At 38.8% G+C, this 20,323-nt stretch overlaps 1 protein-coding gene across 2 annotated transcripts in view; it reads right to left on the bottom strand.

Annotated features, from left to right (window-relative positions):
- Nucleotides 1–733: 733 nt before the first annotated feature.
- EPSTI1 (epithelial stromal interaction 1) overlaps nucleotides 734–20,323 on the bottom strand; it is a 98,386-nt gene continuing 78,796 nt past the window's right edge. Inside the window, exons 11-13 of one of the 2 annotated variants that reach the window (XM_030311438.1) lie at nucleotides 14,043–14,116; nucleotides 7,540–7,679; nucleotides 734–1,250 (exon numbers count right to left, since the gene is read on the bottom strand). In XM_030311438.1, the coding sequence (XP_030167298.1) occupies nucleotides 1,123–1,250; nucleotides 7,540–7,679; nucleotides 14,043–14,116 (342 nt within the window). In that variant the 3' untranslated portion in view covers nucleotides 734–1,122. Of the gene's footprint in view, nucleotides 1,261–7,539; nucleotides 7,680–14,042; nucleotides 14,117–20,323 lie in introns of both variants that reach the window. The other variant, XM_030311448.1, reaches the window with a different exon arrangement.

Below are 20,323 nucleotides of genomic sequence, written 5' to 3'. Positions count from 1 at the left end.
CAAGAAACACAAACTGCCAATTATAAAATAAGTAAGTCATGGAGATAGAATGTACAACATGGAGAATATACTGAATTATATTGTATTAACTTTGTGAGATGATAGAGGGTAACTAGACTAATTGTGGTGATCAGTTTGCAATGTATACAAATGTCAAATCACTAAACTATACACACGAAACTAATGTAACATTGTATGTCAACTACCCGTCATTAAAAAAAACAGTATTAATTGCCCACCTGCAAAAATTATTTGCTCTTCCAACTTTCATTCTAAGACTAAATGCAATGCTTTCCTATATACCATGGAGTGGGGTGGAGCATAAAGCATGGAAAACCAATATTCTTACACTCTAAGGTTTTTTAACTTGGTTAAAGGTCATAAAAGTAGAATAGAGAAGCCTACTGAATTAGCTATCATAAATAATAAATAGGTTGCATAGAGAAAAGACAGGATTCCCAAACACCTATAAAGCACACTTTGTATCTACATTTGTATCTAGTTGATTTTCATATAAACAACATCCTTTCAGGGAATTAACTGAACCGCTATGAAAAAGCAGAGGAACAGTATTAGTAAGTAAATCAAGACCAAAGGCATATCCGATAGTGATTAAGGTCTTACAATTAATCTATATGAACTACGAAGAATATAAAAATGAGACCCATCAAGAGAGAAAAACTCAAGAGCCTTTCATTAAAAATAAAACAAACCATTTACACAGAAGTATTTCAAAATTTATTTAAAAGTGTGTTCAAAAGAATATAAAAGATTTATTTTTTATCTTTTTCTCAAGTTTGTACCCTGGATTAAGTAGAGCTTAAAATCCAAAAAAATGCCCAAGATTCCCCAAACCTGATCTGAGAATTACGTAAGAGTTAGCTACTCAAAGAGATAAGCCTGTAGCACCCGTATAGCTCTTATACACCTGAAAGCAGCAAATGATTCCCTCCTTTTTCATCTTACTAACATGGCTGTAATTATACTTCCAATAAGATGTGAAACCAATGAGAAAAACAGTGCAACATTTCACTGGAAGTAGAAATTAAGTATGAGCTCAGCAATCAGCTCCTGCAAGCATGTGTAAATAATGACAGGGGAAAACGGGTCATTCCCACGTGTTCAGCTGAGTGAGTGGGCAGTTGAAGTCAAGGTGAAAACAGTAAGGATAAACAAAGCAGCATGAAGGAAAAGCATTGAGTGATGTTCTTCAAGGTCCGTTGACAAAGGACAGATGTAAGTAAATATTTCTCATACATCCTGGAAGCAAAAGAAAACAAAAATTAGTACAAGCAGCAAAACAAAATTCAAAACCTTTTAAAGTCCAATCTGAAGCTCCTTCAAAGAATACTCTTACTATATTGAGTTTAATGCCTATTTTTTTAATGATTTAATGTCCCAGTGACATGTTTTAATTTTCAAGTCCCATTGCATTGGATTCACAAAATAGTCTCTGTCAACAATGTAATGGCTTGTTGAATGACAGCTCATCAGCTGTGTTCTTAGAGATAGGCTAACATAGGTCACAAATAATAGTGTTCACAAATATCGTCACCCACCTCCATAGTTACAGCAAGGACAGGACAAGCACAGTGTGAAGCAGAACAATTTAAATGGAAATGTATGGAGTAGAATGGCGCCATATTATACAGCAGAAAGCTGACTTCTAAGGGGACCTTGAGTTAGGGAGATGGACTAAATGAGTTCCTTCTGCCCCCTACCATGTGCAAACGATCAAGAATTCTCCATCAGGCCTCCAGAATGCTGGGGCCAAGTTACACTTGGCATCCAGACTATCGCTGTTCTAACATTCTGGGAAACTAAAATCTCAGGTTGCCTCATAGGTCATGGCAAATGCTCAAATGCCCTTGAAGACATAGGATTTAGGGTTCCACAGCATTTCAAAGGGTCTCACCTACTGACATCAAAGAGAATTTGAAGTGATTCTTTCAACATCCTACCCTACGTACATCATGAAAAGTAGAGGGGTCGAGAAAACCAAAATTGTTTTAAATGTAACAGCAATTTTAAATTATCAAAGAAAAAAATACATATATATAAAGCAATATGAGAAGAATGTGACTTAAATGTTAAAGATTTAAAGATAAAGATCAATCTCATTTGTCTACCCAAAATATACTTATTAAAGGCCTGCTACTTAAGTGCTTATATGATGTTTCAAAAATCAAGTTTTTCTCTCTTTGGCTTTCATTATTGTTTTGTCATATTTTCTGCCTTCTTCCTTTTCTTCTTTTTGAACCTTTTACCGATTCCAGTATTTCCTCCAAGCCCTATCTGTGAGCTCCTCTCGATCATTCCCAGGGTAGCTCAGGTGTCAGCAACCAACTTCTAAATAACTGACAGAGTCTAAACACCTCTGTATACTAACATTTTGTCCACTTATTTAAAAAATCTTCATATGTGACTTCTTTCTTTTGTACGGTGTCCTTTGATGAACAGATGTTTCATTTTAATGCATATTTATCATTAGTTTTTGGTTTATACCTGGGGTCTTACAAAATCCTCAATTTTGTAGTCTATTCTAAAATCTAAAAAGTCTTCATTTCTACTTATAAGCCTTAATCCACCTGGAATTAACTGGTTACAATGCCATGTGGGTTCTCAATTTGTCCCGCCAGCAATTTGTTAAAGAGTTCATCTTCCCCCAATGATGTGCTCTGCCTTCTGTCATACATCAGAATTCCAGAAATGGCTGGGTCCACCTGGGCCAATTCCAGACCATATTAAATATTTAACTAAATCCCCGTACATATTTCTTTATCTTTAGGAGTGAATTGGCTATTCTTGGTTCTTTGCTTTGATTAGGATTTAATGAAATCTATAGATAATTTGAGAGCTCGTTCCTATTTCTACCCATTAAACAAGGTATAACTTCTTCATTCATTTGTTCCTTAGGGTCTTTCTATAAAAAATTTATATATATTTTTAAAGGTTATGTGCATTTTTGGTTTTATCTTTTTATTAAATTTTTTGTTTATTCACAATGTATAAAAATGAAGTGAGTTTTTACATACTGATCCTGCATCTACCAACATTGTTGGCTCCTCGTTTATTCTAATAACTTAAATATCAATTCCTTCAGATTTTCTGAGTAAATGATTGTATCATCTATTAATTATAAATGTTTCTTTTCCTTTCAACCTTTATATATGATTTAAAGGAAATGCTTTTGATGTATTTTTATTATACAATTTCGATCAGTTTATTAGCTAAAGAAATGTAATTTCTCTTCCTCCTTTGTTAGCAATTTTTACCACAAATGAGTATGGATATTTATCAAGTTGTTTCTTTTTCCTGTATCTATTGAGATGATCATATGGTATTTTTCCTATAATTTATGAGATAAACCATCTCAGTTTTTTTTGTTTTTTAATTTGTGATAAATCTGTCAAAATTTGTGATATTTTCAATCTGTTTATGAGTGAGCTTACATACATATATTTTTTTCTGTATAGTGTTTGTGTAATTTTGATTCAAGTTATATTCACTTGCTTAATCCTTTGAGAGAAAATTTTCTCTTTTTTCATTTATCTGGAAAACTTTCTAGACATTTGAAATTATCTGTTCCTTCAACGTTTCGTACAACTTTTCTGCAATATGTCTAGGTCTGGTTTTTATTTTATGAAAAGACAGTGACAAATTAATTTAGATAGTGTTTACATCATTTTGAATTCTCACCAACAGTGTGTGAATGAACCTTTATCCCCACAGCCTTGCCAACAGAGTATATTGCCAAACTTTTGTTCTTTTGCCAAAATAATAGATGAGAAATGGTATTTTGATTTAGTTCCTAATTCGAATTCCTTTTATTGTGATGAGTTCATTGAGTGCTTTAATTCCAAAGATTAAATTTCTTTATTCCTAGAAGTTCTATTTTGTCCTTTTTTCAAATCTTTTTGTTTGTCTTTGTCTCTTGTTTTCCCTTATTGTCTCAAATCCAAAATTTGGTCCATTGAATGTTTTATACATAGCTATTTTCAATTTGGTATCTAAGCATTTTGGTATATCAAATCATTTGGTCCTAAATCTTTGTTGTTTGGCCAACCTTCAATCACAGCCACCTGTTTCCTTGTGTCTGTGCTAAGTTCCAATTACTGTTTTATGCTTGGGATAGATCAGTGAGCAAAACAATCAAAGGACCCTGATTGACACAATACGGAACATGCATTATCACAGGGAGAGACTGAGAGTAAACAGTCAACAATATATATAAGCAAATAATATTAGAAAGATGTAAGAAATTGCAGAGTGCCAGAGAAAAGGAAGTGGAGGTTGGAAAACGTATGGCTAGAGCCAGGGATGAGGGCACAGGTGGCAGCATTAAATAAATGGCCAAGGAAACCTCAATGGGGTGGAATTCTACAAAATGCTTGGAGAATAAATCATATGGAGAAAGGTACAGAAGGAGCAGTCAGTGCAAAGGCCTTAAGGTGAAAGCATCCAGGTCCTTAAGTTTTCAAAGAGAAGCAAGAAAACTAGCATGGCTGAGAGGAATGAGAAAGAAGGGCAGTGGCAGGAGAGCACCAGCGGGGTAAAGTGGGGTCTAGATCAGGTAGCACCCCGTAGGTGACTATATGGACTTTGGCTTTCACTCCATTGGATTTAGAGAGTCATGGGAGCCACTGGGGGATTTTAAGCAGGAAAGTGACAGGATCTGGCTTCTGTTCCAAAGGGATCACTCTTATATTGAGAATAGGTTCTAAGTGGCTAAGTGTGGAAGCAATGAAACCATCTTGGAGACTTTTTCGAGAATCTAGATAAACACAATGGAGGTTAGAAGCAGGGTAATAGTGGTGGAAGTGGTGAGAAGCTACTGGATTGTATATATTTTGAAGGAAAAGAAAAAAAAAAGATCTGTTGATGGATCAGTTATGAGATGTGAGATGGGTTGTACCATTATATAAACAGCAAAGAGTACAGATGGAGCCTTTGGGTAGAGCGGATCAAAGGTTTCTTTAGTAGGACAATCATGTCCTACCAAGTTTTAGACATGTGAAGGCTGAAATGTCCATTAGACATACAAGTAGAGATGTTGTGTGGACAAATCGATAATGCAAGTCTGGAGTCAAGGAAGAGGTAGAGGCTGGAATTGGAAATGTGAGAGTATTAAGGGGTGCCTGGGTGGCTCATTCGGCTAAGTGTCTGACTTCAGCCTAGGTCATAATCTCGTGGTTCTCGAGTTCGAGCCCCGCGTCGGGCTCTGTGCTGACAGCTCAGAGCCTGGAGCCTGCTTCAGATTCTGTGTCTCCTGCTCTCTCTGCTCCTCCCCTGCTCATGTGCTTGCTCTCTCTCTCAAAAATAAACATTAAAAAATTAAAAAAAAAAAAGAAACACGGGAGTAATAAGCACAAAAATTGTATTTAACGTAATGATAACCAATAAGGCCACCAAGGTATTAAGTGAACATAAAATTCAGAAGGCGGTCCAAGGTGGATCTCTGAGTGCTCCAATGGTGAGAGGACAAGATGCAGGGGATTCAGCAAAGGAGAATGAAAAGGAGTAGCCACTGAGGTTGGTGGAAACTCACGACAGACTAGTGCCCCAGAAGCCAAGTAAACAGTTTCAGAGAGGAGGGAATGACTCGCCATGACAAATGATGCTGGTACATCAAAAGACGAAGATTGAAAAATAACCACCGGACTTTGTAATGTGGACATTGTAAGTGACCGTGACAAGAGCATTATGGTTGGATGGATAAGGTCTAAATTCTGATTTCAATAAGTGTAAGAGAAATGGGAACAAAGAAATTAGAAAAGCTGAAGGACAGATACCTCTTGGAGTTCTGCTTGAAAGAGGAACAAAGAAATAGAACAGTAGCAAGAGGGAGGGGGATATCAATATAATTTGTATCTCTATTTTATGCTGATGGGAATTTTCTAGTTGAGATGAATATTTGATGATTCAGAAGAGAGGGGAGTGTCATTAGAGCAAAGTCCCTCAGTAGGTGGAGGAGTAAGAATCTGGTCTCCAAGGAAAAATAGGCATATAGGTAAGGATGTCTATAGGGAGGTGGAGTCGGGAGCCTGAAGAAACTCTCATCTTTGTCACAGCTTCCTTCAAGTAAGGGAAGAGCCGATAACCACTTTGGACTTGGTTCTGATTGTCCTACTAAGGAAACTTTAATAGCCTTCACTCCTATCATGAGAAAATGGTGTTCCTTTCTTTTTACCCATGAAGAATCTAAGCAGAGATTCATAGCTCACTTCCATAAGGCCTACCAATGGTCAGTGGTGAACCAGATTCCTAAATTCTCATTCCCTTAACAGCAGTCCATGTGGTATTCATTTACTCTCTCCCATTATCCTCCCCTCAATCCCAGGTATTTTTCTAAGTAGTTTCTAAATTTTGAGAGTTGGTAGGTAGAGGAGAGAACCTGCAGACAGTTCCCAAGTCCTGTCCAAAATCAAACTTCCAGTCGTGTTTCACAACATACAAATTCCACGAATTTGGATAACGTCTCAAACTCACTCACAATGCCCCATTTTCCACATGACTCCTACTCATATATTCTTACAAGGAAGTCAATAATTTGTAAATTGTAATTCATGATGGAAAGATACTGTGTTTTGATTCTTTTCTTGTTCTTCCATCTTGTCCCTATTCTCAATGCCACAGTGATACACATGGGCACGCATTATGGAAAGACATGCCCAGTGTATACGCTGAAAACTGTTAGATCTATCCATCAATTTTAACTACTAAATGCCTTTCAAGAAAACATCCATAAGATTTCCAACAGATTGTCTTCTCAAAAATTATCTTTTGTCCATCAAATATTTATTAAAGGGTGATCTCTAGAGTTTCTGGGCCAGCAAGCACTTGTTTTGTTGTATTTTACCAGTTTAAAGATCTCTACCTGTTCCATTTCTTTTAGTAGGTACATATGTACTTGGCTTAAATTAAATTATAAAACCTACTATAGTTAGTTTTGATTCTGTACGCGTTGCAAACCCTGCAATCATACATTCAGAAGATCTGGTGTGGGTTCGATGATATATTGTGCACGCAAAACACATTAAACACATATTACAACACAGTTGCAATGTTTTCTTCACAGAAATCCAGAAAGACATTTCATTTTCAGAAAGTGCCTTTTGCTGTAGGGTTTTTTAAAAATCATTTTGTAGTGAAAAATTAAATACTGGTTTCTTTGATGTGGTAGTTTCACCGAAAGACTATATTACTAGAGAATGCTTACTATTTTTATAACCATATTGCACTTAAAGTCTTCTTGAAAACATTTTTTTTCATTTGTTTTTGTTGTAGCGTCTGGGAAAGGGGTGATAAAAAAAAATCCTTACAGTCCAGGCAATTACCCTGAGAGCAAAGGGCAGGTGTCATTTTTTATTGTGATTGGCCAGAGCTGAAACCTGGACTTTCTCCTTCTCTCTAGAAACTATTGTGGAATTTACAGTAATCACCCTGGCTGAATGCCCATCACACAGCTGAATAGCACACCAAAAAAATAATATCTTGGGAGAAGGCCCAACATATTTTTAAAATTCTCATTGTTTTTACTTTTCAAAGATTTTTTTTTAAGAGACAAGAAAAAACTCACCCAGCTGTTACCACTATTCATATTCCAATGGCCTCCAAAGTGCTCGAAGCCACCTGGTTGACTTTTGCCTTGGAGTCGGTCCAGAAAAGCATTATTTACCCTTTAAAACAATGAAAAATGTGTGTAAGTGGAAAGCGTGCTACAGGGCTGAGAGATTTTTGAGAACCTAAGGTGCTGTAAGAACTGACTGTGGGGATTGCTTTCCCCTACCCCCACCGCTTAGAAGAAATCTACAGAAACTTCTTCTCACATTAACCATATGACAATATGACAGGCTGTTACGAGCCATCGGCTGGAGCTGGTGCCAGATGTGGGCAGAGGGGGAACAGTTTTGAACTTCAGAGCTTCATTCCCTCATCTTCTACCAGTTCAACAAGAGCTTTGTTCCCGAGCAACTGTCTCCTTGCGGGCCATGCCAGGTGTGAGCTCCGGAGGCTGAAGGAAGACAGAAGCTTCAGCAAGACCTAAAACGTGAAGGGGAACCCGAAGTAGCTCTGTGGCATTGCTGCTGCAACACAGATGTCCCTCCCGTATGCCCTGTACCCCACTGTCAGTCTCGCTAAAGTAAATCCTGTAAGTGAAGAGTAGAAGGAAAATGGGAAGAGAGCATAAGAAAGGGGAAATATCAGAAAAGGGAAACTCGACCTTTCAAAAGAAAGAATGGGCAGAGCTTTCCCTCGTGTTTGGTGATGCTTGCAGCAACTGATTTCAAAAATTAAATTTAACACATAGGAGTTGACACCTTAAGGAAAGGCAAGAAAATGATTATCATAAAGGTCAGAATACAACCGATGGTTGTATTCTACTTCTAGAGCTGGCTACTTAGAGGCTCCCCCCATAATTAATCCATGGACTTTCCTGTGTGTTACATATTACAACTTTTGAATTAAAAAATGTAAATTAGGGGCGCCTGGGTGGCTCAGTCGGTTAAGCATCCAGCTCTTGGTTTTGGCTAAGGTCATGATCTCATGATTCATGAGCTCGGACCCCACATTGGGTTCTGTGCTGGCCGCATGGAGTCTGCTTGGGATTCTCCCTCCCTCTCTCTTCCCTCCCCCACTCATACTGTGTCTATCTCAAAATAAACAAACAAACTTAAAAAAAAAGTAAATTAGGGGCGCCTGGGTGGCGCAGTCGGTTAAGCGTCCGACTTCAGCCAGGTCACGATCTCGCGGTCCGTGAGTTTGAGCCCCGCGTCGGGCTCTGGGCTCATGGCTCGGAGCCTGGAGCCTGTTTCCGATTCTGTGTCTCCCTCTCTCTCTGCCCCTCCCCCGTTCATGCTCTGTCTCTGTCCCAAAAATAAATAAACGTTGAAAAAAAAAATTAAAAAAAAAAAAAGTAAATTAAAGGCAACACCATGCTCTCAGTTGCCCATGTATTGTTGAGTCAGGGACGTGGAAGCTGAAGAAACAATGCTGTAATAGGTACCCTATGATGTCAACTGATTCTTAAGGAATAGCATCATTAAGACCGTAAGCTTCTTGGCAGAAACAGGTCTGGCGCACCTGGGCGGCTCAGTCAGTTGAGCACCCGACTTCAGCTCAAGTCATGACCTCGCAGTTCGTAAGTTCAAGCCCCATATCTGGCTCACTGCTGTCAGCCTGTCAGTGCAGACCCAGCTTCAGATCCTCTGTCCCCTCTCTCTGCCCCTTCCCCACTTGTGCTCTCCCCAAAATAATAAAATATTTTAAAAGAAAAGAAACACAGTGCCTGATGCATAGCAGCAGATCAGTATATGTTTACGGAAGGAAGGGTAGGCAGGCCCCATTCACAGCCTCCTTTTCAGTCATGAAGATTAACAGAAAGTAGTCATGGTAGGTGGCTATAAGTCAATGACTGGGGAATTTGGGAACCTTGAGGATAATGACTGCTGGGTGGCAAAGCCAGAGGCTGAGTTTGTTTTGTGCCTAGCTGAAATGTTCAGTGCTAGCTAAAATGCCAACTGCACGTTGACCCAGAATGCTCTCTCTGGCTTACTGGGCTGCTATTTTCTCAACAACTTCAAGACCTATCAGGTGGTAGTCACATCTTAGCTGCTAGAAAGGTTTTTCTTTTTTCCTCTCTCACCATAAAGTATACCCAAGTGCCATATTCTAGTCAGCCTGGTTCACTGAAGAGTATGATATTTATGTCCCCTTTTCTAGACTTCTCAGCATGCAGATTGAACAGTATGTTACTGAGTTAGAGACCTGAATATTAAGAGAAATACGACCGTTAAAAGTAGATCTACCCCCTATGATCAGTAATTGTGCTACTGGGTATTCACCCAAAGAATACAAAAACACTAATTCAAAGGGAAACATGAACCCCTATGTTTATTGAAGTATTATCTACAATAGCCAAACTATGGAAGCAGCCCAAGTGTCCATTGATAGATGAATGGACATACATACACACACAAGGGAATATTATTCAGCCATCAAAAAGAATGAAATCTTGCCATTTGCAACAACACGGATGGAGGTAGAGTTATAGTGCCGAGAGAAATAAATCAGAGAAAGACAAATATCATGTGATTTCACTCATATGTGGAATTTAAGAAACAAAACAAGCAAAGGGAAAAAGAACGAGAGAGAGAGAGAGAGAGAGAGAGAGAGGAAAACCAAGGAACAAGCTCTTAACTATCACGAATAAACATGGTTACCACAGGGGAGGTGGGTGGGGTATGGATAAAATAGATGATAGAGATTAAAGAGTACACTTATCATGATGAAAAAGAAAAGAGAGAAAACTGATCCTCATCCTCCTTAACCACACAACCAAGGGTATTCTGGATTGCCCATGTACCTGGGACTGTTTTCATCTAGTATTTTTGTCAGCAAAGATGGGCTTTCCTTCAATATCCCCCATCCACCCCACATCCAAACCACTAGAAGTTTTGTTGACTCTACCTGCTAAACACATCCTGAATTCACCCATTTCTTTCCATGGCCATCATTCTAGTCCAAATCATTATCCTCTCAGGCCTGGCTTTTGCTTCCACTCCCACCCTCTATGATTTGGTCTCCACACAACCACCTGACTAAATTATAAAAGAGATCATGCCTTCCTTTTGCTTAAAACCCTCCTGTGATTTCCCATTAGTCTTAGAATAAAATCACTGGCTTCCAAAACCTTGTACTTCCTGGCTCCCACCAACCTCATTTCACCGTATTCTCTTCCTCACCATCTACAATCCAATCACTAAAGACTCAAACTCCAAAGTCACTCCCACTTTAGGGCCTTTGCATTTTCTCCCATACCAGATGACAGGGGACATCTAAGTGTATACTTTGGACCCCAATCTCTATGTGATGGTCTCTTGTCCTTTCATGTTACCTCTTCATGGAGGAACTATGACCTCCCATCTCTCCCTTAATCTCACCCCGGATGTGTTCCTCACAGTACATATCATTGTCTGAAATACCACTGCTATCAACTTGTTGACTTCTATTTCTTGTCTCCAGATTGTAATTTCCATGCAGTCAGGGATGTTCTCTATTTTACGCCTGTTCCCAGTGCCTAGAACAAAGCCTTCACACAGTGTGCCTTGATACGTAAAAGGTGAATAAATGAATCATGCAGGTGCGTGGTCCCCACATCTGTCTGCTTCTGTGACTGCAGTTGCATCATGAAACCCCCAAAGGTGGTGAGTACCGGCTGAAGAACAGCCCGTCATCCACTGCTCTCAGTTTGCTCACACACTGGGAGGACTGATGGCTTGTCATGTACGCAAGTGGTATGATTCACTTTTGAGCACCAGTTACTAAGAGGACATCACTTACTAAAAAGATTGAATTCTCAATAGGAATCAAGAAAAACAAACAAAAGAAAAAGTACCTGTTTATATAGTTTTGTTTACTAGCGTTAGAAAGTGCATGCCCTTTACTGCAGTACTCTGGATTTTCTTCTAAGGGTTAATGTCGACAAAAACTGGGGCACCTGGGTGGCTCAGTCGGTTGAGCGTCTGACTTCGGCTTAGGTCATGGTCTCACGGTTCGTGAGTTCAAGCCCTGCGTCAGGCTCTGTGCTGCCAGCTCAGGGCCTGGAGCCTGCTTTGAATTCTGTCTCTCCCTCTCTCTCTGCTCCTCCCCTGCTCACACTCTCTCTCTCAAAAGTGAATAAAGATTTAAAAAATATATATATATGGATAAAAACTACTTAAGGATGGTTCAAGTTTCAATAAATTGATTCAATTCACTCCAGTTTGCAGCTCATGGCCCAGATCCTTTCAAGTCCTTGACCCTCATGCTCTGTCTTTTCTTTCTGAGGTTTCAACTTTCTTCTCTTACTCAAAAAGTTATGATGGGTCAGGTCAGGTGCAGCCAAGCTCAGTCAGTATTGGATACACTGAAAAACTTGTGAGGAATACCATAAACTTTCTCTTATAAAACTCACCTCTAAACAGTAGAAAGCACATTGTCTTTTTGACTCCAATAAAATTATGTCCCTGGAGAAAATCTAACTTACGTCTCACACACACACACACACACACACACACACACACACACAGTTGGTGTTGCTGCCCTCAGCAGAAATGGTCACAGCATTTTATTCATTATAAGACTACTAAATGAGTATTTTCATATAATATGGGAAAGCTCACTATAAACTCTAAAGCCCAATACAAACACACACTGCCTTCAAAAACTGATTGAGAACATAAAATATGTGTGTAAAACCTTGATCAGTTATCTCAAAACTGGTTACTGAGTTTATTGCCCAGAGAGATTTCCTATTAAATTTGTATCTATATTTAACTAGAATCCATAAAAAGAGAAAATAAAGTATAGAAAATAAATAGTCCCCCCCCCCCAATATTTAGGTATGCAGCAGTATGGAAATACACTTAAAGAATGAGGACCAAGTTTCCTATAACAAGAAAGTAATCCTTTCCACCTCTGATCAAATAACTTGCATTTTTATTGGAGGCCCATTGAAGATGAATTTCTTAGCAACAGGGCCTATTAATGTGACATATCACACTATCTTTAAGATGTTTAAAGCTTTACAATCCAATCAGTCCTCAGAAATAAAGAGAAATGGGGGGGGGGGAGAAATAAAGAAAAATAACTGGCTACCACTAACAACCGGTGTTAAAGAAATACACTATTTAGCTTTTTTAAATTTTTTTAACATTTATTTATTTATTATCGAGACACAGAGAGAAACAGAGCATGAGCATGGGAGGGGCACAGAAAGGAGGAGACCCAGAATCCGAAGCAGGCTCCAGGCTCTGAGCTGTCAGCACAGAGCCCGACACAGGGCTCAAGCTCACAAACCGTGAGATCATGACCTGAGCCGAAGTCGGATGCTTAACCGACTGAGCCACCCAGGCGCCCCTATTTAGTTTTTTTTAATAGAAAGAATTTTAAACAGAAAATGAGAAAAACCAATAAGAGACTAAGCTAGTTTATAACCTATTTTATTAAAATAAAAACAAAAACAAAGGTAGCAGTAACCGTTACCCCTTACCTAACAAAATAGCCTAACCAGTGTCTCAGAGTTTTGATGTTTTCTTTTAATTGGAAAAAAAACATATAAATTCACATTTGACATTTTAAAACTATTTTGACTGGATTATGGAAGCACAATAATAATCCAGTCAAAAGAATATGAGTACCATCCATAGTTCACAGCTCCAGCAGAATTGGGAGCTTCCGTGAACACTTTTTAAAGTCTCAATTACAAAATGAAAGCACCACAATTTAAAACCACACATTAGCAACAGTGGGAAGGTTAAACCTGTAAGTGAAAGCACTCGGTTTTAGAAAAAGAATTTGCTCCTTTAGATCACGAGAGCCTCTACATTAAATACTTCTGAGATCTTCAACCACACTGCAATAAACTAGGATAACCCAAGTGCTCCCAGGAGAATCCTAGAATAAGGACAGATATGGCAGGTATCTATCATATCAGTATACCAATGTGAGTCAGTATACCAGGCCAATATCAGTATGATATTTTACTGGGTGTTAGGAATAAGACAGAGAGTACTTGAAATTTGCTTAGTGGTTCTATTTTAAGCTATTTTCCCCAATATTAGTCAATATAAGATAGTTCTTGTCTGAGCTTTCGTATGAGTATCTCATCATCTGGATGAGTTCAATTATTCTAAAATGGTCTACAAACAGTAAAGGATCATCTCAAAGTATTAAAATGCTTTGTTCCCTGGGAGGCAAATTAAGTATAACCCAAATAAATAGCTTGAGAGCATGATTCTGTTTTCTAGTGTGAATTTATGCCACCTATCCAGAAAAACTGGATTGTGTGTGTGTGTGTGTGTGTGTGTGCGCGCGCGCGCCCACGCGTGTAACAGTGGGCATCCTCATATACATATAATACCCAATAATATAAAGATTAAAAAGGTAATACAGGTTCTAAAACACATTCAATATAACTATAGTGATGTCTTAAAACAACTGCAGAAACTTTATAAGCAATTGTTTTAACCAAAGATGCTAATTTTATTAGCCATTTATACCTCTTGTGTTCAGCCTGGTGGGTTCTGGTTCTCTCTTCCTCCTGTTGCTGCCGGTTAAATTCCAGTAATTCACTCTAAGAACAATAAAAGTTTTAAAATATGGCTTTCGAGTAACATGGTTGTACAGAAGATACCCAAATCAATTACATATTTAACCTTAGCTGGTATAATATTTCATTTTGAAACTTTTACTTAAGTACCATTTCCATGTGAATTTTCTTACATAAGTAGGTAGCAAAAATGATTGTGCCTCAGTCAAACAATAGCTCTGTGAGTGTAAAATCGTAAGATTAAAAAGCCAGTGTGCATGCTCAAGATATTAGACTAATAGGTGCAACATACACAGAGGAAAATGCAATGTGAGTCAAACTCACCTGTGTCTTACAAAGAAAAATCAAATTGGTTCTTGAAGAAATGCCACACAGTACTATTTCCGGGTATTTCTCTAGCATTTCTTTCCCCCCAAATTTATAGTAACTTGCAAATAAATGTTGGACTCAATTTTGTAGTACAATTCCATTGGTAAAACATCCTTCATCCTGGAAAATAACCAACTTACCGATTATTGACTCGTTACTTCTAATACCAGCAGAACTCAGGACTCCCTGGAGGGGTACTTTGCTTCAGGTAGGAGATCATGTTACTACAACTAGATCTCTGCTTCTGACATTCCAATTATTCTCTTAGAAGAGGCAACTTCCAAACTTTGTTACTCTGTTTCTGATATTAAACCAAAGAACTAGGTGCCAGGATTTCTCCAGTACTCAACTGCCTTCCTTGAGGCAGACTGATTTTTAACCTCTTCTCAAAAACAGAAAAAGGCAAAGGGAAGAGCGTGATCAGGACTGTGTCATAAATTAATGCCTGAGTCAGAGAATTTTCTGGTAGAGAAAATACTGACATGTCTTGATAAAAACATACCAACACATGTATTTTTAACCCTAAAACTTCCTTAATTAAAAGTATAAAGTAAATCCAAAGTCCAGACTGACATTTTGTGTTTTTTTTAACTTTATTCAAAGGCCTTCTGACATGCTATAGTCCTCAAAATAAAGAGACTGGTTTTATATACTGTGATATTCCACATATATTACTTGTCAATCCATAAAGCACACTATTTAATTCTAATTCCTATCTAGCACCATCAACAAGGGAAAAAGAGTTTTCTGAATAATATTCACTTAACTATTCTATAGGCATTTATGCAAGCCTTGTGCTAGAGACTCACTTTTCTACAATGGCATGAAGTCATTTATTTCATTTTATTTTTTGTCACTATAATACATGTACCTAGTTTTAAAAGTCTACCAAGCAACGTGCTAGTTATTAATACTACCAAGGCTTATACAAAAATAAAAGGGGGCACATGGGTGGCTCAGTCAGATAAGCGACCCACTAATTTTGACTCAGGTCATGATCTCACAGTTCTTGAGTTCAAGCCCCGCATTGGGCGCTGCACTGGCAACCCAGAGCCTGCTTAGGATTCTCTCTCTCCCCCTGCTGTCTCTGCCACTCCCCCACACACCCTGTCTCTGTCTCTCTTAAAATAAATGAATAAACTTAAAAAAAAAAAAAAAAGAAGCTCCTGTCCTCCCCATCAACCACAGAATCACTTTCTTTCTTTCTCTTTTTTTTTTTTAACATTTATTTATTTTTGAGAGACAGAGTGAGGCAGAGTGCGAGTGCAGGAGGGGCAGAGGGGGGTGGCGCACAGAATCCGAAGCAGGCTCCAGGCTCTGAGCTGTCAGCACAGAGTCCGATGTGGGGCTCAAACCCACAGACCACGAGACTGTGATCTGAGCCGGAGTCAGACGCTAAACCAACTGAGCCTCCCCGGCGCCCCTCCCACAGAATCACTTTCAATTCCTGTGTGTCGTTTCACCTCTCAATTGCCTCCTTCTTAATAGCATGCAAAGTCTTCTGTGTCTTAACTTTTAAAAAACATATTATCTTTTGACTTCCTGCTATAGGAGAAGATTTATGTCTCTATTACTACCCCCATCCCAGTCCCAACTTCCCGTCCCAAGTACATCACCTTCCTCAGCCCTCATCTTTACCATGTTTTCCAACATTCACTGTGGCAAGGGAGGGGCTCCTGGGGTCCTACAGGTCCTCATTTAGACTTTCAATTCATCATCATCTTTTCAACCCCAGCTCTGGACGCACCATGCCTCCAATTCCAGAATGTCACTGGGACTGCTTCAACTGGCACCTCACTACATCTTGCAAATGAGTTTTGGCTTTTTCTGCTCTACTTTTCAGCTCCCGAAATTCTGCCGATTTCTTTTCTTTGCTGCAATTGCGGGCCTGTTTTTTGTTTTTGTTTTTTTTTTTTTTTTTCTCTTCCTGGCTTATGGCTTTAATTTTTTTTTTCCTTTATCATCTTTTCGATGGGATTTGGGGAGAGGGGGACCGGAGGTAAGCAAATGAAAAGTTTTTCAAGGAACAATGCTTAACCAGGACTTAACATTTTCAGACAAAAATGTTACCAGAATTCTGTTATTTGTTCCTTACAGTAACTCCCAAAGGTAGGCAGAAAAATAAGGTATTATCTGATGAGTGAATGAATTGAGTGCAGATTATGCTCGTTTTACAGATGAGGGAACAAGATCAGAAACTCAGTTTAACTTATCAAGAGCTAAATGGCTCATTAGTAGCAAAAGAAAGACTAAAGTTTAGGCTTTTTTTTGTATCTAGTGTCTCTTGCAAGATGCATCCAAAACAGGAAGTTAAGATTAAGGATAACTCGTCAGTAGTTCATCACACTCAAGTATAAACGCCACATCCAGAAATATAGCACCCACTGACACTCAAAAGTTCTAACAGAGCATATCCAGCCTAAATCAAAATCCCTCTTGCCAAAGGATGCTAACTCTTCTCACATGCATTTCTCCAGCAAGCAACTTCTGATATCCAGCCCATCCTAAGTTTAATAACATGAATTCTGAACAAATTAAATTCTCATCAGCTCAAAACATGAGACAAAAACTATACAAGGCATATATTCTGAGTATATGTGAATACTATTATGCATTGCTTTAAAATATTTTTTCAGCCTTGGCAAAATGATTCTGAAATTCATCTGGAAAAAAGCTAATAGGCAATCATACCAAGAAAAACAGAAAAGAAAGGAGAGAGATCAGCTTCGCCAAACATGAAAACATATCATGAAACTGCGGCAATTAAAACAATCTGACTGAGGCCAGAAACCCATGGAAATGTAGTTTACCATAAAGTTGTATGCTAAATGCATGCAGGAGAGCCAATTCAACGAGTGACAAGGAACTAGCCAACTGTTGTGAGAAAAATTAAAACTAGATTTTTAAAATATCAAAATAAATTGTATAGACGTCTAACACTTGAACTTAGAAGATGGAGCCACAGAGTCTTTAAAGGAGGCAGAGGTAAATTTATTTATAAATGTGGAACAAGGAAGTTTCTGAAATCATCAAGGAAAATTATTGATAAATGTGGTTGCATAAACACTTCAAAGCTGCCACTGGGAAAAATTCCACAAACAAAATTAGGAAACAAACAAAAAATTTTTATAACCCATGTAGGCTAATTCAATTCTTCTTTCATTCACTCAACAACACCTGAATGCTTATCATGAGCCAGGTGTGCATCTATGTGATGGGGATACAATAATGAACAAGACAGATGAGATCCATGATTAAGAGTCTCTACTCTAGAAAAAGAGAAACCCACAAACAAGTGGGAAAGATATCCAGTTGTAATCCTATGCAGAGGATTAAACACACTGAGGTGAGACTCAGTTACAATTTTAGATCAAGGCTCAAGAAAGGTCTGAGGAGGTTGATAAGACTTCATCTAAACTAATGAGAAAAAACAAAAACAAAAACAAAAAACAACCAAACAGAAAAAGAACCAAAGGATGGGAAGAGAATATTCACAAATAAAGTACAGATTGCTTATAAATTCAAAATGGTCCTCATCTTCACACACAATCCAAGAAATATTGGAACAAGGAGAGAAAACTTTTCTATCATACTGGCAAAAACTAGAAAAGATTGACAGGGAATCAAGTACACTCAAGCACTTTGCTGGTACATCTAAATTAGTGAAAACCAATTTAGTTTTTGAAGGACAATTTAGCAACAACAATCAACATGGAAAACATGCACATCCTTTGCAGAACTGTTCAAAGATATACGTACAGGGATAGTCACAGTTGTATTACTGAAACAGTAAAAGTTCAAGAGAAGTCTCTGCCCATTAATAAGGAACTGGACCAGAAAGTTAAACCATCTACATAATGTAATACTATGCAGGAGATACAAAGAATAAGGTAGATGGGAGAGAAGGAGAGGTACCTATGGAGGGATCTCTAAGATACATTAAGTAATAAAAGGTTTAGAGAACAAACTGATGGTTGCCAGAGCGGAGGGGTTTGGGGTTGGGGAAAATGGGTGAAGGCTCCCGGTTATGGAATGAACAAGTCATGGGAATAAAAAGTACAACATAAAAATACAGTCAATGATATTTTTTTTAAATTTTTTAATGTTTATTTATTATTGAGAGACAGAGAGAGACAGAGCGTGAGCAGGGGAGGGGCAGAGAGAGAGAGGGAGACACAGAATCCAAAGCAGGCTCCGGGCTCTGAGTTGTCAGCACAGAGCCCTACGTGGGGCTTGAACTCACACGCCGCGAGATCATGACCTGAGCCGAAGTCAGACGCTTAACCAACTGAGACACCCAGGCGCCCCCAGTCAATGATATTTTAATAGTGATGTACTGGGACAGAGGGTAGCCACACTTGTAATGTATAACGTACAACATTATAAACTTATCAATTTACTAAGTTGTGCACCTAAAACTAATGTAACATTGTGTGTCAAGTACTCAAAATTTTTTATGGGACAAATAAATAAAATAAATAGAAAAAAAGGTAGGTTCAGAGCACTTTTCTTGGGACTGTTCCGCGTAAATAGAGAAGATATACATATATCATTTCAACTTTTATCTATAGATGTGTATCATATTTAAAACAATTTTATAAAAAAAACATACACCAAAATGTTAACTGTGATTATTGCTGGGGAGAGAAGCGTGGAGTGCATGGGCAGGGTAGGAAGCTTTAACATCGTATATAATTTTTGCTTTCTGACTTTTAATCCATGTGCATATATTACTTTCTCATACCAACCACAGAGGTTTATCTGTGTGGGAGACCATTTCCGGTTCTGTAGGTTTTCCTCTATTTAAAAATCCTAATGAGGGCCACCTGAGCAGTTCAGTCAGTTGAGTCCAACTTTGGCTCAGGTCATGATCTCGTGGTTTGTGGGTTCGAGCCCCACATCGGGCTGTGCACTCCTTGGCATTCTCTCTCTTCTCTCTCTCTCTCTCTCTGCCCTTCCTGCAGCTCTCTCCCTAAAAATAAATAAACGAATTTTAAAAAGAATCCTCATCAATTCATACAGTTTTTAATACATGAAGGTGCAAAAAAGGAAAAACACTACATTACGAAGCCAAGAACTGCCAGGCAGGAAGAAAAGAGGATGGGAAGAGAGTGACATGCATCATCCTATGACAGAGCAAGGCCAGGGAGAGGAGAAAACCCAGAGCAGGCGGGAAACCAGGGCAGAGCTGATGAGGCATCACCATGCAAGAACATTGCTCCAGATGGCAGCGGGGAGGCTCTGGCGTCACCACACTCAGGGTTATTATTCTATATCTAGCAAAGCGTATTTACTAGGAAGAGGCTGGTTCTCCTTTGGTACCACGAAGGATAATTTCGACTAATTCATTTGTTCTGCTGAATTGATAGCCACTGCAGATGCATCTGCATGCCTTATAAACACATCCTTGGTTCATTTACTGGCTTCTCATACAGAAGTGCAATATCTAGTTGGACAGATACAAATAAGTGGTTCTTGTTCCAAGGGCTGAGCTTTGGACGTTAAGGAAATCAAAATGCTTTAAGCAGGAGGAATGTGACACACGGCATCTGAGACGCTGTCAAGTCCTGTCCCGCTCCACACCGATTTGCTAAGCAGCGAGCATTTTCCAGACACCCGGATTCATGCTGAAGGTACAGATGCAAACAGACACAGCTCCACCCTGAAGGACACCAAAGTGCAGTGAGGGAGACAGACCCAGAAGCAACGATGAGACAGAGCCCAAAGAAATGTATTGCTGAACACCAGTTCAAGCAATAGGGCCTGGGGCTACACAGGAAGGGATGCCGAGAAACAAGGAGTAAATGGTGCTGGATGTGGCTCAACAATGCAAGCATGTCGTGAAGACTCCCAGAGGAAAGA

Source organism: Lynx canadensis, chromosome A1 (genome assembly GCF_007474595.2).
Source record: "Lynx canadensis isolate LIC74 chromosome A1, mLynCan4.pri.v2, whole genome shotgun sequence".
In the NCBI taxonomy this organism is placed as follows: domain Eukaryota; kingdom Metazoa; phylum Chordata; class Mammalia; order Carnivora; family Felidae; genus Lynx; species Lynx canadensis.
The sequence above is the reverse complement of the archived record's forward strand: the minus strand, read 5'-3'. Positions and strand labels throughout refer to the sequence as shown.